The sequence below is a fragment of the Mesocricetus auratus genome, unplaced genomic scaffold, assembly GCF_017639785.1.
Source record: "Mesocricetus auratus isolate SY011 unplaced genomic scaffold, BCM_Maur_2.0 Super-Scaffold_100676, whole genome shotgun sequence".
Lineage (NCBI taxonomy): Eukaryota > Metazoa > Chordata > Mammalia > Rodentia > Cricetidae > Mesocricetus > Mesocricetus auratus.
The window spans coordinates 61,409,931-61,426,934 of NW_024429266.1; the positions used below are offsets into that span (position 1 = coordinate 61,409,931).

Consider the following 17,004-nt stretch of genomic DNA (forward strand, 5'->3'; position numbering starts at 1 on the left):
GACTTGGAGCTGCCTTCAGTGTCTTAATTCCCCCAAATTAGGAGAGTTCTATCTTAGTTAGGGTTTCTGTCGCTGCAATAAAACACCAGGACCACAAAGCAAATTGAGGGGCAAAGGGTTAGTTTTGGCTTACATTCCCACATTGCTGTTCCTCACCAAAGGAAGTCAGGGCAGGAACTCAAGCAGGGCAGGAACCTGGAGGCAGGTGCAGATGCAGAGGCCATGGAGGGGGCTGCTCACTGGTGCAGAGGCCATGGAGGGTGCTGCTCTCTGGCGTGCTCCCTATGACTTTGCTTAGCCTGCTTTCTTATAGAGCCCAGGACAGCCTGCCAAGGTATAGCACCACCCACTCTAGGCTGGGCTTTCCCCCAGTGATCACTAATAGAGAAAATGCCTCATGGAGGCTCCCTTCTTTCAGGTAACTCTAGTTTTTCGTCAAGTTGACACAAGTTCCATCTCCCTGGTCTTACATGCTAGTTGTATTTCTAGAAAATCCTATGTGCATTCAAAAGATGGCAACATATTTCATGTTCACATATAAAACACAGTTGAAGTTCTAATGTGATTGGAAGCACATTTTGACAGAATCAAAGATCCAGGCTGGCTTACCCATATCTCGCGTGGCCTCAAAGAAAACACCTGCACTTCTCCAGAGTGTCCCCTAGGGGGCAATGCTGTTGTGAATTGTGTGGTTTTCTGAACTGGGAGGGAATGCTTGTGAAACATTTAGTAAGATGCGGGCACACCGTCTCCCTCCAAGAATACAACTAATATAATCTCCCAGTGAATCTGCAGGGGCTCGTTTGGAGCGGGGGATGGTGGCCTGGAGTATAAAAGGCAGGAGAAACTTACAACAGCTCTTGCTTCTGAAGCCGTCTTCCTAACGTTCAAAGTGCCGACTTGGCTCTGGTACCGAACACAAGGAAGCACGACAAGCCCTAGCTTGCTCGCCTTCACCTTTATATGTGTGATGCTCTGGAAACAAAACCAAGTGAGGAACCAGAACAACGATTCTTTTAGAGAGCCTGCAGCACAGCGGGTGTGTTTGGAGGCGCGGCGACCGCGGCGGGGGCGGGGGCGGCGGTGCTCCGGGGAGGGGGCCATGTCCTAAGACCTTTGGCCAGTTCTCAAGATCAATTGAATCAGAGAGCAAAGGAAAAAATGCTTGTTAAAATACCAAACAAATAAACGCGCACACACAGATTAGAGGTGGGGATGCTGCTCCATGCTAAGCCCCCCATGCCAAACCCTGTGCTAACTACCTGCCTCCTGTTCCCAGCACCACGGTGAGAAAAAAAAATAGGATTTTCAAAAAGCAGACTAAGGAGGGAATGGAGTCTAAAAAACACTCGCGCTAAGGTTTCAGTTAACTCTGTCGCAGTCTGTGACACCGACCTCCAGCACTGCGCAAGGCCTGCGTATTTTTGTTCTTGGTAGCCAGGTGATTCTTTGAGAGCCTTCGACAGGACATCCAATGGAATAACCTGAAACAGCCCCGCCCCACAATGCAGGATGTGAGAAGACAGGGGGACATTTGAAGCTTTGTTATCCAGGGCAGGCAGCATCAGAACCAGAGGGTACAAACTGTAAGCGTGTGTGTGTGTGTGTGTGTGTGTGTGTGTGTGTGTGTGTGTGTGTGTGTGTGTTGAGCCTTAAAGCTCAGCAAGCATGGTGTGATTCTTTTTCCTTTGGGAAAAGAAGGGGCTGTTGAAATGACCTAGTTCGATGCTTTCAGTTTATAGTTGAAATTATTGTTTTTAAAAAAAAAAACAACGAAAGGGACCTGGGATCACTCAGATCTAATCCCAACAAAATATGATCTCCGAAACCCCGCAGAGACGTTTAAATCCTACCCAGACTTCCATGTCACAGGCAGAGCGGAAACCAGAAAGGAAACCGGTTCCTCGGGAAAGAAAACGGGGTGGATTCCTTTAAATGGAGGAACTGGCATAGTTAGAGCACTCAGATTAAATTTAGAGACTGATATCAATCTATTGATAAAAATCTAAACTCGGATGTGAATGCCATCAAAAGCGTGCCCAATCCGTTAGGCAGCAGGTTCGCCTGTGAGTCTTCCCGGGCCGGCCCTGTGGTCCAGGTTGCAGCTTCGTTGGGGAGACCAGCCCTGCCGCGCAAGGGTATGAAGTTGGCAGGGTCAGAGGTGGAGAACGTAGGTGAAGGCAGAGGAATCTTCAAGGGGGACTGAGCTTGGATGCTCAGAGAGGGAAATGAGCTGGTGACAGATGGATGGAAAGGGCCCAGGGATAGTCGCAATGGGGGAAGCCACTGTTCCAGCAATACCTCCATCTAAATTGGTGGAGGGAAACTGGGAAGAGACAGAAGGCCGTTTAAAGGCAGGAGATACATGGGCTTGGGGACAGGTGAATTCCAATACCGGCCTTGGCAGGCGGGGACCAGGTGAAGTCCCTGTAGCCTGCGTGGACCCGCGGCAGAAAGAGGGACGAGCTGCGACGCTCTCGCTCCTGCCCACGCGCGGCCACAGGCTCGGACCACTGCAGAGCAATTAGGGTGGAAGGGTTCCTCCTGGGCACCGGTCCGCGACGCAAGTTGGGGGCGCGTCCTCCGTCACGCCCTCGCCCAGCCCTGCGCTAGCTTCAGTCTGGTCCCCACGCCCCCTAACAGTCCCTCAGCTTCCGCGCGCCTGGCCCGTCCGGGGCCCTCCCTCTCCACCCGCCTCGGTGTATCGATCCTGGTGCCCGGGCTTAGCGCCTCGGGGCGGGTCCCTGCCGCCTGCACCTGCCCCCGGGGGCGGAGCGCAGCGGCGACAGCGCGGCTCCAGCATCCGCCACACGCCCAGCTAGCGGCGGACCTGCCGCTCACCGCGGTCGGGGTGAAGCTCTCTCTCCGCGCCCTCGGTCCCTTGTCACTTCGGGACTCGTGTCCCTATCGCGAGGATCTGAAGCCCCGGCGCCATGGAGCCGGCCTTGAGCAGCGAGCGCCGTAGTCCCCCTGGCCTCGGAGTCCCGCGGCCGCCACCGCGGGGCCACGCGCCCTCGACTGCTGCCCCCAGTCCGACCCCGGTGAGCTCCTCAGTGCAGTCGGACGAGGAGAGGCAGCCGCGGATCAGTGAGAGCGGCCAGTTCAGCGACGGGCTGGAGGATCGAGGTGAGCTGCCACCGCCCTGGGTCCCCTCCCCTCCACCTCTCGGAAGCCACCTGTCCCCTGTAAGCGGGGGCTCAGCGCGGAGAGCAGAGAAGACAGTCTCGGGATCCCTGCGGACCGGGCAACAGCGCCTCCTGGGACCCCCTTTCAGGTTCCAGATCCCGGCGGGTGCCTTGTCGGGTGTCCGCGGGAAAACTTTGCAGACAGGGTTCTTGGTGGCTTATAGGGAACCGACGGGTTTCCTTTTCGTGCTGGGAGACGTGGGTTCTAATGCATCCTGCCCCGCCAGGCCCGCCAGTCACCCAGGGAGACTTCTCTATGATGGGTTAGTGGAGGGGCGCCAGGGTGACAGCCAGGGTCTCCTTAGCCTCTGCACTTACTCGGGCCCGACACTCCCCGAGGTCCTGGGTCACAGCGGTCACTGCCCCACAGCGTAAGGGTGCTGGCAGAGCGGTTGGGGTTTGGGGGCTCTGGCCGCCAATCGATGCTACCCAAAGCTGGTACTTCCTGGAGAACGTGTGTCCAGCTCTCAGAGTCCTTCCTTGGACGCTGGCCTGAAATCCGAGCATCTTCGCGGAAGGCATCTTCACCTCCCGCCCACATCCACGTCTCCTTAGGGGGCCTACATGGAATGCCAGGGCTATCTCATTCATCCCGCCTAGCTCTCCTTCCCCATCCTGCCCTCGTAGCCCTCGGTTTGCATTCTTTGCTTCTACTACACCTTTCCTCTTTCTTGCTGCTTTCGAATTGGACCCTTCGAAAATTATCAACGGTTCCGCTAAAACCGTTGGTGGCGGATTTGGTGTCTCTGCAGCGAGGCCCTTCCCAGGCCGCCGGCTCTGTACACCTCTACTCATTTTTTTTTTCTTGGAAGCTTTCATCTGTCGACTGTAGAGTGCCTATATTATTTTAGTTCCAGCAGGTTGCTGTCCTATTCTTAGTACCTTGTGCATCTTTACATTCCGGTTTCGTGTAGGGATGCAGGATCTCTTCCTTAGAGATTCCGAATTGTAGCGTGTGAAACAGGATGACATGGAAACAGATTTCCCAGAGAAGCGGCAGAGATGCTGTGCGGGAAACTGGAGCTGCTCCAGCTTGGAACGAGTTCTGCACCCTTTTTGCAGGTTCATTCTCCGTTCCCACAGAACTGGATAGCCTTGGAGACGGGAGAGTGGGTGGCATCATCAGAAACCCAGAAGAACCTCGCACTAATTCTGGGGTGTAAGAATTACCTTTACCCCGTGGTAACTCCTATTGCAAGATTTAAACGTTTTGCATTGAAGAAAGACTGATGCCCGGGGTTGGGCTTAATTCTGTAGCATTGCGGGTTATCTGTAAGAGCTGGCTAGCCTCTCCCAACCCCTGCAGAAGGACAGACAAGAAACCCATGCTAGTGTGAATTGATATTTATCAATATCTAGAGGCCATGCTCCAGCGTTAAATTACACAAAACCAAAACAAAAACCTCTTGTGATTATATTCTTTAGGTTTTCTGTCGGTGGTCAAATGAACTTCATTTTCTATTATATTGTCTCCTGAAAGCATTTGCTGTTCTCAAACCACTGCTGTATGGGCGCTTGCATATCACACACAATCTCTCTATTAGGATGAATTGTGTCCCCACAGAACCCAGGGTTCTATGCCATTTTTGAGCTAGCTTAAAGTCGCTGTGACATTTCTTTTGTTCCACCCATTCCTGACTGCAAAGAGTTAATGATAAATGAAGACTCCAGTTAAATAAATCAGAAACCTTCTGGGAGGTTGGTTATAATATTTTATATGTTTGTGTTATCTTTCTGGATCCATTTTCTTTCTACCTCTTGGGAATGGTTTTTGGGTTGTGGCCTCCTTCCCACCAGTGACAGGAACCTGGGGAGAGGAAAGCTCCCTGGTCTCCAGCTCTCCCTGAGTGCAGTGGCTTTCTGCTGGGCCTTGTCCCCACAGGGTGTGGGGGATGGGCGCTTCTGCTGCACCTTCCACACTATTTTTTTGTGTTGACTTACTTCTGAGTGGTAGAACCCCATTGCAGACCACTTCTTATCCCAATTGGAGAGGTTTTTTTTTTGTTTTGTTTTGTTTTTTTTTTTTTATAACTACTGGCTTGGGATTTTTGGAGACATTTTCTTCTAAGAAGTGATATGGGCTATTTCTCAGAATCCCAGGGAGCTCACAATGTCCTAACACTACTATGACAGCTGGCTGGGCCTGTGGTTCAGGAAACAAGCAAGCACTATGAGGAACTTCAGGAACACACACACACACACACACACACACACACACAGACACACACACACACACACACACAGACACACACACACACAGACACACACACAGACACACACACACACACACACACACACACACACACACAGAGGCCCAATTGATCTTAGTGGCTCCCTCTCTCCTTCTTTAATATCCATTTTTATGTCAGTTTGTCCCAAACCATAGGATACAGCCCCACCTTACAGAATTATAGACTTTATTTAGCACTTTCCTTTAGCCGCCCTTCCAATTAAAACAAACAAGCAAACAACAAACAGCAAAAACAACCTTTCTGCAGAGAATTAAAGCTCAATGGCCTGGTGTGGTGACTCGGGCCTAGAACACCAGCACTTGGGAAATAGGAGCAGAAGGATCACTGTGAGTTAACGGCCAGCCTGGGCTACATATCGAATTCTGGGTCAGTCTTGAGTGCAGAGTAAGACTCAACAAGATCAGTAAAAGTGGATAAACATAGGAGAAGTCAATGGCAAGTCGTTCAAGCTGCGAAGGACATAACATCTGCACATATATTTGCCTCTGCCTTCCTTCATTAACATGTCCCCCAGCACTGTCAGACCCACACCGTGGAATTTAAGTCAGGTTAAAATCCACTGTGGAAGCTGGAAGCTGGCTGTGGGCGGAGGCTGCAGCACTGCACATGAACCTGAGGTCTGCCTTAGTTTCTGCTGGGCTGGCCTGCCTGGCTCCCACCTGTGATAGGCTGCGGTCGGGGCTGCCACTCTACCCCACCTTTCTGTGGCTTGTGAGTGTGCTAGCTTCTGGCATGGATGCAGAAGAGCCCACGTGTTGACCAGTCGTTTCTGAACCCTTTTGGGTCATCACGTTCTACTCCCTTTGGGGGACGTAGAAAGTGCCCGTTCTTGGCATCAGCCATGCAGGCATCTATGCATGTATATGTTATTTGTGTGTGGGTGCCCATGTGTAGAGGGCAGAGATAACTTCAAGTGTCATTCCTTGGGAACAGATTCTCTCACTGATCCAGAACGGGTTCATTCCACTCCCTGGCTAGTGAACTTCCAGGGACCCAAGCACGCTCTGCCATTCCTGGGTTTTTATATAGTTTCTGGGACTTGAACTCAGGTTCTCATGTTTGTTAGGCAATTACTTTATCCATAAAGCCACTCCTGAGCCCCCCAGCTGCATCTTTAGAAAGGAAATGAAGAGATAAGCACAGTGGAGCGAAATAGAAAAGTCCTTCCTCTTTTGAAGTGTTTCCATTACAATGACTTCATATTTTTTTCCCTCCTCAACTTTACAGTCTCTCAGGGGAGCCACAAGGAAGGTCAGATCTGGGGAAGGACCTCCAGGCCTAGCTCAGAAAACCCAGAAGCCATGGTAGCAGGCAGTCCAGCCCCCTATGGCTTCCACTTGACTCTCCTGCAGGGAGTGCTGGTCCTGGTAGGAGGCCAGAGGAAGCACTTACAGGCAGGCATGGTCAGGGCCAGGTGTGTTGATGAAACCAGCCAGCTCTGGAAGAAATTAATGCTGCACAGCAGAATGGGCAGGATGTACCCAGTAATGGCTGTTCTCTGTGGAAAAGTAAACCAGCTTCTTAAAGGGATCATGTTTTTGTCACCACTGGACAAACCTCTTGAAATGGGTGCTGTCAGAACACCTGGCAAATGAACCATTCATTTAAGCTGCTGCTTAAGTAGTTTCACTTCTCCTGAAACCAATGGACCAGGAAGAAAGCATGTCTGTGTGTGTGTGTGTGTGTGTGTGTGTGTGTGTGTGTGTGTGTGTGTGTGAAATCACATGGGTGGAGGTCAGAGGTCACGTCCAGTGTCTTTCTTCATTGCTCTCCACCATATTTGTTTCTCTGTAAAGTATGTCAACTCAAAATTTCTTTTTAAACCCGGGGTGGTGGTGGTGGTGGTGGTGGTGGCAGCACATGCCTTTAATCACAGCACTTAGAAGGCATAGACAAGGGGATCTCTGTGAGTTCAAGGTCAGCCTGGTCTACGGAGTGAGTTCCAGGACAGCCAGAGCTATTACATAGAGAAACACTGTTTTTGGAAAAACTGAAAAATAAAAATCTTTAAAAATTTTACTTCACCCCTCTTTTTTTAAACACCAATTTTGGAGTCCCTTATTTTTTTTAAAAAATTTCAAATTAGAATATAATACACAGTTTTTCTCTTTTCCTTTTCTCCCCCTAAGCCTTCCCATGAACAGTGCTCCTTGTTCTCTCTTACATCCATGCTCTATTTCCTTAATTGTGTGTGTATCAGCACACCTACTCAGTCTGCATAGTGTTACTTGTAAGTATGATTTCAGGGCTGGCCAACTGGTCACCTGTTTTTGGGTTCCTCCCTCGAGAAGACTATTTCTTCTGTTCTCAGTGTTCCTTAGTTGCCTGAGGTTCTTGGTTTAGGGTTGAGAGCCTGTATGGTTCCCCCTCCCATGCCAGCATGCCTGTCTCGGCATCCTTGTTGAGGTCTTGTTCAGGCAGCCATGCTGATGAGACTTCATAGATGTAGCTTCTTTGACATGTGTAGGCGATGAAATCTGACGCCACCTTGTTTTTCAAGGCAGGGTCTCTCCTTGAACTCGGAGTTTCCTTTTCAGCCAGACTGACTAGCCAACAAGTCCCATGATCCTCCTGCCTCCACCTCCTCCATACTATGGTTACAGGTATGCCTGTATGTCTGTCTTTTATGTGGGCTCCTGGGCTCCGCACCCTACCCACTGAGCCATCCAACTAGACTTCTTTTTTTAAATTCATTTGGGAAAAGGGAAGGGAGTTTTCAGAGGTATGGAACCTGCTTATTCTAAGTTACAGTTTTCCTCGGACACAAGAGTAATTGCAGTCAGAGGTAAAATGAGATTTTTTTCTAGAGCCCAGGAAGAAACTGAGAACTGTGATGTCAAAGTTATCATTTGAAGGCATCATGACCTACAGCAGAAAATCTCAAGACAAGAGGTCTCTCTTCTTCCCATCCCAGTGCACTTACTTATTTACTATTTGGAGACAGAGTCTCATGTAGCCTAGGCTGTCCTCTATCTCACTGAATAGCCGAGGAAGAACTTGAACTCCTAATCTGCCTCCACACCAGAGGGCTGGGATCTCAACTGGGTACCACCATGGCCATCTTATTTGATACTAGGGCTAAAACCTGGCTTGTGTGTGGTAGGCAAACACTGTACCAACTGAGCTACAACTGTAGCCCCATTTCTGAATTAACAAAGGAAGTTTGAGGATAGTTTCCCAGTGCAATGGTGAAGATGGGACTGATAATTCTTGCTTGCTGTCTCATTTACCCTCTGGTCCTGTACTAGTGCCCTTCTCCACTTGGTTTTACGCACTCTGGTGTCTACTGGAGTGCCTGCTCATAAAACACCTGTCTCCAAAGTCCTGCTTGCTTTGAGGCCTGTTAAGGATGATTGGACTGAGGTAGTTCAACTGTGTCTTTGTTATAAATGTGTGTCTGTGTGTGTGTGTGTGTGTGTGTGTGTGTGTGTGTGTGTGTGTGTTAAGGCAGGGTCTCTCTATTATGTAGCTCTGGTTGTCCTGGAACACACCATGTAGACCAGGTAGGCCTTGAGCTCACAAAGATTGGCTTGCTTCTGCCTCCTAAGTTCTGGGACTAACAGTATACAATTTTGGGCAGTGGTGGGGCTCAGAAAATGATTCTCCAAAGCATGCTACTTTGGCCTGCTGGACACTCTGAGCTGAAGGTTTCTAGAAGGTCTTAGAAGCAAAGCCTACTCTCATCCTTTTACTTCCTGTCCCCTTTGCACCCCAAGGCTGGCCATAGGAACGAGAATTCCAGGCAGGGGAGATGTTCAGTTGTTAAGGTGCTTGTCTTGCAAGCACGAGGTGCTGAGCTGTACCCCCAGAACTCATGCAAAAAATGCTTGTGGTGCACAGGCACTGGAGACAGGGACATCCCTGGGGCCTATGGTCCAGCCAGCCTAATAGGTGAGTGAGAGACATTGTCACAAAATATGTGGCAGATGGTATCTGAGGAACAACACCTAAGGTTAACCTCTGACCTCCAAATACACGTACATACATGTGAAGATGAATCCATACATGTCAGCATGTACACACATACACACACTAAAAAATCCTAAATATTAAAAAAATAGGAAAGAAACTCCAACCCTCTTCACTCAAAGATAGCCATAAGCCCAAGAATTATTGTTTTGTATACCATTTCACAAGTGTAAGAGCTGGACACAGGAACTCTGGCTGCCCTTGTCTAACCCTGAATCAATCAAGACCTCATTACAGAAGGGTCCCTGTCCCACACTCACCATGCTGGTGTCTTACAGGGAACACCAAACTTGGAGCAGACAGGTCTATGTTGAGTTTCTCTGCTTCATTCATCTCTTATCTAATCTCATCTCCACAGGGATATGCATTTTTCATTGAATCTGAGCATAAAAATAGCTCCCCTTGGCTTTCGGGTCTTTATTTCTGAAGCCTTCTGTATCACATAGGATCCATCTCCCTTTCTCTCTCTCTTCACCCCTCCTCTCCCTCCCTCCCTCCCCCTTCCCACTTCTTCCTTCTCCCCTCTCTTTCCTCTCCCTCTTCCCTCCCATCCTTCCCTCCCTAATTGTTGGTCTTACTAATTTCTGAGACAGAGTGTCACATATCTCAGGCTGTGCTCAAACTCCCTGTGTATCTGAAGATGACTCCCACCCAATTGCTGGGATTTCAGTCATTCATCACTATGTCTGGTTATACAATGCTATGAATGGAACCCAGGGCTTCAAACACGTTAGGCAAGTAAGCACTCTACTGACCGAACTACATCTCTAATCCATTACATAGATCTTTGTTTTAAACATTTATTACGAGTTTTTACATTTTTTCTCATGTTAACCTGTCTTGTAGGTGTATCAGTCACGACCCTAATTATAGAGAATAGTTTCCCATCCTTTCTGCACCTATTGTGGTGGTCAGTCAGATGAATGGATGGTGGTCATGTGTGGTACATCTCACACTGCAACATTTTACAAATGGTGCCTAAGCTTTACCTCCCTTGTCATTACTGTTTACAGCTAGTGTGATGAAGCTGTCAAATTTCTGAAAGATCCACTATGAAGCCAGAGTTGGCACAACTGACTTTTATTTGTATAAGATACGAGGCTGGTATTTTGACTCTCTGGTAACTGAAAAAGAACACATGCAATCATCACTATCATCATTTTCTTTTCTTCTTCTCCCTCCTCCCCCTTATCCTGCTCCTTCTTTTGGTTTATCTGAGACAGGGTTTCTCGGTGTAGCCCTGGCTGTCCTGGAACTGTAGATCAGGCTGGCTTCAATGAACTCAGAGATCTGCCTTCCAAGTGTTGGGATTAAAGACATGTATCACCACTGCCTAGTTACAATTTTATTCTTTTAAAAAATACTGCTATTATTGTTATTTATTTGAGGTATATGTATATGTCCCCATATGAGGCAGACAGAAGGGCATCAGATCCCCTGAGCTGGAGTTATAGGTGGTTGGGAGCTGCTTGATATGGGTGTTGGGAGTCAAACATGGGTCCTCTGCAAGAGCAGTATGTGCTCTTAACCACCTCTCCAGACCCTACAATTTAATTTTCAAGGAAGTACAAATCAACCTGGAGATGTTTAAGTGGGCATTGCTGGTGAGTTGTCACAGATTCCTGCTCTTGTCAAGGATTCCTTCTGTGCAAAGCATAGAAGATAAAGAAAACCTGTTGTACTTGAAGCCTTCCTAGGAAGCTAGCTCTGGCTTTAAGAATTTCACTGACATTTCATATTCTAATAGTATGAGTATGTATGTGCATACATATGTGGATGTAGTTTAACCTCAGAAGTCTTTCCCTGGGAATGCTATGTACCACGAGACAGAGTCTCTATTTGGCCTGGAACTCACCAAGTAGGGTGTATTGACTAACTAGTGAGTGATCTGCTTGTCCCTGTTTCTGAAGTGCTGGGATTAAAAGTATGAGTTACTATGCCATCTACTTCACAGGAATTCTGGGGAAACAAACTCAGGACCTCATGTTTGTATGGCAAACTATTTATTGAATGAACTATCTCCTAGATTCCTGGGAGAGTCTTAAATTTTTTAATTAATTGATTAGTGAATCAATTATTTGCTTAATGTGTGCTTCAATGCAAAGGAAGGAGAAAACATGCTGTATAATCAGGACCTGATGGCTGCTGGTTGGTTGCCTAGGGGTTCAGGGAGGGCATTAGTACAGTCTGTGATTCCTTGGTTTGCATAAGTCCAACACTGCTATTGTGACTGTACTAGTGGATCAATGCTCACATCTGAGAGCCCAAACACCTAACTACAGTTCTTTCCTAATGGAAGGGCTTTGTTGGGATGAGAAAGTTCTATTGAGCCAAGTGACTTACTGCAGAGGATGAAGAATGGCATGGGGTCACCTCAGGAAGTGGGGAGGTATATGGAGCTCTTCTAACTCAGAGAACTTCTGTTGCCCTGTGGAAACACTTAACCGATACTTCTGGGACCTGTGGTTTCATAAAGGATGCTAGAGCATTTGATAATTTGTTTTGTTTTTAAATGTGCAATCTTCTACTTGTAGAAACGAAGTGTGGGTCAGACAAAACACATCTTGGCCCACAGGATGTGGGTTTGCAGTCTTTGGATGGGCTGCTATAGCTCTGACTGTGTGTTCTGGTGTATGAAAATGCCTTACTCCCTTTCCTTCCTGTTTTTATCAGGTTTACTAGAAAGCAGCACCCGGCTGAAACCTCATGAAGCCCAGAACTACAGGAAGAAGGCATTGTGGGTATCCTGGTTCTCCATTATTGTCACCCTGGCCCTGGCAGTGGCCGCCTTCAGTGAGTATCAGGGAGTCTTGCCAATCAATATTCGCCAGTTGCCTGACTTTCCCTCTAACCCCTGTGGGATGTGCTTTGCTTTTAGTTGACTTATTGATGAATACAATTTTTTTAGATGGTTGGATAGTCAGGGTACTCATGAATTAGTAAAACGGCTTCACTTCTCTGCAGAGGGAAGAGATATGAGAAAGAAATGAAGAGAAATAACTGAGAGCTTCAGGCTCATCAGTATTCAGGTTTGTGGAAGTGGATTCTGGCTGGCACCAACCGAATAGTGAAAATAGTCTCTTGGCAGATGCCTTCAGCTCAGGCTGACGTGACAAATACGCATCCCGGAGATTTGGATTTTGAGCCTAATGTAACTAGATGAGTGCAATATTGCAGCAAGCTCTCTCTCTCCTTTTCCTCTTGATTGTGTCTTGTGCAAGGTCAGGAATAAACTCGTATGTACAATTTTAATGAAAGGCATTCTCTTATGGTTTAGTGCATGAAAATAAATTAATTTCCTACAATTTTGAAATGCTATGAAAATGGAGCAATTTCTATCTGTAGATGATCTTGTTTGGGGATTTGGAATTTCTATGGTGGTTTTCTCCATTGGACACTCGCAGCTTATGAAACATGCATGTGCTCTTTATTTTTTTTTTAATTGTGCAATGATTCAAAAGCCTAAGCAGCAAGCTATGGCTCAACCTTGATAGGAATTGTACTTTTTTTTTTAATTCTCCTTTTTTTATGGTGGGGAACAAGGGATTGTGTTTTTATAAATTTTGTGACGAAAAGAAAGATCTGTGCTCTATGTGTTAAGCATCCTACAAGGTGCTTCAGGGGAGGAGGAAAAAGGACCGTGATCATTAGGCATCATAGGCGACATGGCTGTGAGTGAGTTGCTTAAAATTCTGTTCTGCCTCCTTTGATGGTTCTGTTGGAAGTTGGGGCTGGATCCCAAGGGGACAGGAATTAGAATTTGACCAAATGCTCCCTTCAAAGCTCAGCATATATTATTAGAGACAATTTATATCGGAAACAATGTATAATAGCCTGGCTCTAAAAAAAGCCAAATATTCAGAATACAGAAATAATATGTTTCAGGGAATAAACATTTATCAGTGAGCCAGAAATCTAATCAGGAGGAACTCTGACTTTTGAGATATAATAGCTTCTCTCTCCCTGCCTCCCCCTTTTTAATACTGAGACCAAAATAACAAGGCAATGGATGTCCCTTGAGGGCAATTTGGTTGTTGTGGCTGGTAGGGGGACTGGAGATCAGACATGGTAATTTACATATGTGAAGAAAGAGGAATGGAATGAAGGGGGGCCATTTACAGATAGAATAATAGCTCCTCATGCGTGACCCTGTGCCCCATAAACCTATTAGGGTGGGACATGGTCCTCTGAGGTTTTGAATGAGGACCTGAGCATGAGGCTGTAGTGAGTCTTTCCTTTGGAATAAGAGTGTTACATTTGATGTGCTTAAGCCATTTGACAGAGGGAGGAAAAAAAGGGAAGAAAACTTGGCTTCATTTGTAATACCCAACCAGGTGGGTTATTCTAGAAACATTCCATTTTCTTTGATGGAAAAAGACTGCATGAGGCTAGGGTACCGGTTTATGAAAGGGTTTCTTCTTCCGTTTCTTTTGAAAGCCGTCGTACTCCTTTATCACAGAACTATTTAACTTAAGTCCTGTAACCCCCTTTAAAGAATCATTTTACTGATGTCTATGTGTGTGCATGTGCTTGCCCGTGTGCCTTCTGTACATCCTAGGAGGCCAGAAGAGGGCATGGAGCTCTCTGCAGCTGGGGTTACAGCCAGTTGTGGGGCGTGGATGGGGGGGGGCTAAGCTCAGCTCTTTCGCAAGAGCAGCATGTGTTCTTGACCGCTGGCCATCTCTCCCGTTTCCTTTAACTTCTTGCCTATTACATGTGGATACTGCTGTATTGTTTACCATGACCTGTTACGTTCTGTATGCCTTTCATTTCATTTGTGAGTTGCTTCTAACTGTTCTGATTTAGTTAAATCCTAAAACATAGAAGATAAATCTTATTTTGCCCCATTTAAACTAGAGTGACTTCAGTGTGTGTGTGTGTGTGTGTGTGTGTGTGTGTGTGTGTGTAGGTGCATGCCTATGCATGCTGCAGAGGTCAGAGGGGATGTCTGGGGTCCTGCTCTCTTTCACCACTTTGCGATACCCTTGAGACAGGATATCTCACTGAACCTGGAGCTAGACTGGCAGCCAGCAAATCCTTGAAATTCCCATCACAGCCTTCTACTGTACTGGGGTTACAGGAACTCGAAGCTACACTTAGCTTTTTATGTGGGTGCTGGGGATTCAAACTAATGTCCTCATGCTTGCACAGCAAGAGCTTTATTGACCCAGCCATCTCGTTTTGATAATACTTGGTGAGATAATGATTTGGATGTGCTGAAGCATCAATATGAAACTATGGTGATGCGTCTTGGAATATTTCAGAGGGAAGTCCTAGTCTGATTTTAAAATATATTCAGTATATAATGGGCAGACGGTGTGGAAAATGCAATCTTCTCATGAACGAATGTGAGAACAGATCTGTTGTAATAATGAGGCCAGAGAGAGAATAAAAGCTCAGCTTCAAAACTTAGGGTTTTGACAACATTGATGTCTCTGTTAAGATGACTGGGGACAATGTGTTTCCGACTTTGGTTTTGAGATTTGAGTACAATAAATTTTAGGGACTGATTACCTTCCTATTTTGTGGGAAATGAAGATGTTCTGGAAACAACATCAAGGGAAAAATCTTTTTCTATGATGGTGTCTTAGTTTCTTTTTACTGATGTGATCAGATACAAAGCAATTTAAGGGAGAAAGTGGTTATTTTGGCTGATGGTTCCAGGGTATAGTCCATCAAGGAGGTAATGTCTCAGAGGCAGGAGCTTAAGGTAGCTGGTCTTGTTGCATCCACAGTCAAGAACCCAGGACACACCAAGGTTCCTGCTCAGTTCCTTTTCTCTAGTTTATGCAGTGTAGCATCCCTACGGAGGGAATGATGACACCTACAGTGGGCAGGTCATCCCACTTCAGTTAGCACAATTAAGATAATCCCTCCCAGGCAAGTCCAGAGGCTGGTTCCCCAGGTGGATCTGGATTCGCTCAAGCTGACAGATAACACCAACAAAACAACGACCTCAAACTAAATAACACGGCCCCCCAAAACACATGTACTCCAAACCAAGATCTTAGAATCTGAGTCTGCTCCCCAGGGCCCACGTTAAAAACAAACAAGTTGGGTGTGGTGATGCACATTTGTAAACTCAGTGCTAGGGAGGTGGGGACAGGAAGTCCTGGGGTCTCCTTGGCTGGCCAGCCTAGCCTAATTGGTGAGCTTCAGGCTAGTGAAAGATCCTGACTCAAAAAAACAAACAAACAAATAAACAAACAAACACAGATGCAGGCATGGTGGTGCATCCCTTTAATCCTGGTGTTTAGGAGGCAGAGGAAAGTGGATCTCTGTGAGTTTGAGGACAGGCTGGTCTACATAGTGAGCTCCAGGCCAGACAAAGAAGCTACATAGTGAGCCCCTGGCCTCAAAAAGAGACAAACAGGTGCTTGGGGAATGATATCTGCAGTTGTTCACACACACATGTTCTTTGTTCTTCACAGACGTGTGCAATAGCACACAAAACATGGAAGTGCAGTAGCAGACTTCAGAACAAGGAAATCAAATCTCTGAGAGGAGTGAGTTCTTTTTTTATATGTGGTGATATTTTTTAACATGCCTGCACATATGTCTGTGTTACCACGTGCATGTCTGGTGCCCAAGGCCAGAAGAAGTTATTGGATTCCCTGGAGCTGGTGTTACAGAGAGTTGTGAGCTACCCTGTGGGTGCTAAGAATTAAACCCAGGTCCCCTGGAAGAGCCATCTTTCCAGCTCCATACCTGAGAATTTTTTTATTTTATAATTTATTTATTTTTATTTTATTTGAATTGGTGTTTTTCCAGCATATATGTCTGTGTAAGGGTGTCAGACTTGTAGTTACGGACAGTTGTTAACTGCCATGTGGTTGCTGGGAATTGAACCCGGGTCCTCTGGAAGAGCAGTCAGTGCTCTCAATCACTGAGCCATCCCATATGTGAGAATTTTAATCTATTTGATTTTAAACTCTTGACCTTCAAGCAAGGTAATATAATGTGCATATATCCTTTTAGAAAGCTTTCCCATTTATTTATCATGTCTGTGCATGCATGTATCATATGTGGGAGTTGGGGGTAACTTCAGCTGTCATTCTCTCCTCCCATATGGACTCAAGGAACTAAACTCAGCTCCACAGGCTTGGTGGTAAGTCCCTTTACCAGCTGAGCCACCTTGAAGCCCACATCCTTTCAATTTCTATATTCTAAGGGTAACAGAAGTGAGACAGACCAAAGATCACATGACTCATCTGTATTAGGAAAGTCTAGACTTTCCAAGGTGTCCTCTTACTCTAGTGGATACATGGTCAGATAGAAAAGAACCAAGACAACTTACGGGACATGGTGACCACACATCTGTATTCCTGCCACTGTGAGGCTGAAGCAGGAGGACCGAGAGTTTGAGGTCAGCTTATGCTATAGAAGTGAGACGGTGTCTCAGAAAAAGAGAGAGAGAGAGAGAGAGAGAGAGAGAGAGAGAGAGAGAGAGAGAGAGAGAGAGAGAGAGAGAAGAAAAAAAGGAAAGAAAGAAGGAAGGGAGGAAAAAAGGAAGGAAGGAGCCTGAAAGTCCCTAGGGGCTTCCTGGATTCTAAGAGTAAAATATGAGCATATAGAATGTTATTTATTTATTTATTGGA

General features: G+C 46.7%; 1 protein-coding gene across 1 annotated transcript in view; it reads left to right on the plus strand.

The window, feature by feature from the left end:
- Window positions 1-2,038: 2,038 nt before the first annotated feature.
- The window catches only part of Tmem163 (transmembrane protein 163), a 160,964-nt gene continuing 145,998 nt past the window's right edge, over window positions 2,039-17,004 (plus strand). Inside the window, exons 1-2 of the mRNA XM_040738104.1 lie at window positions 2,039-3,126; window positions 12,080-12,199. Of these exons, the coding sequence (XP_040594038.1) occupies window positions 2,934-3,126; window positions 12,080-12,199 (313 nt within the window). The 5' untranslated portion in view covers window positions 2,039-2,933. The remainder of the gene's footprint in view (window positions 3,127-12,079; window positions 12,200-17,004) is intronic.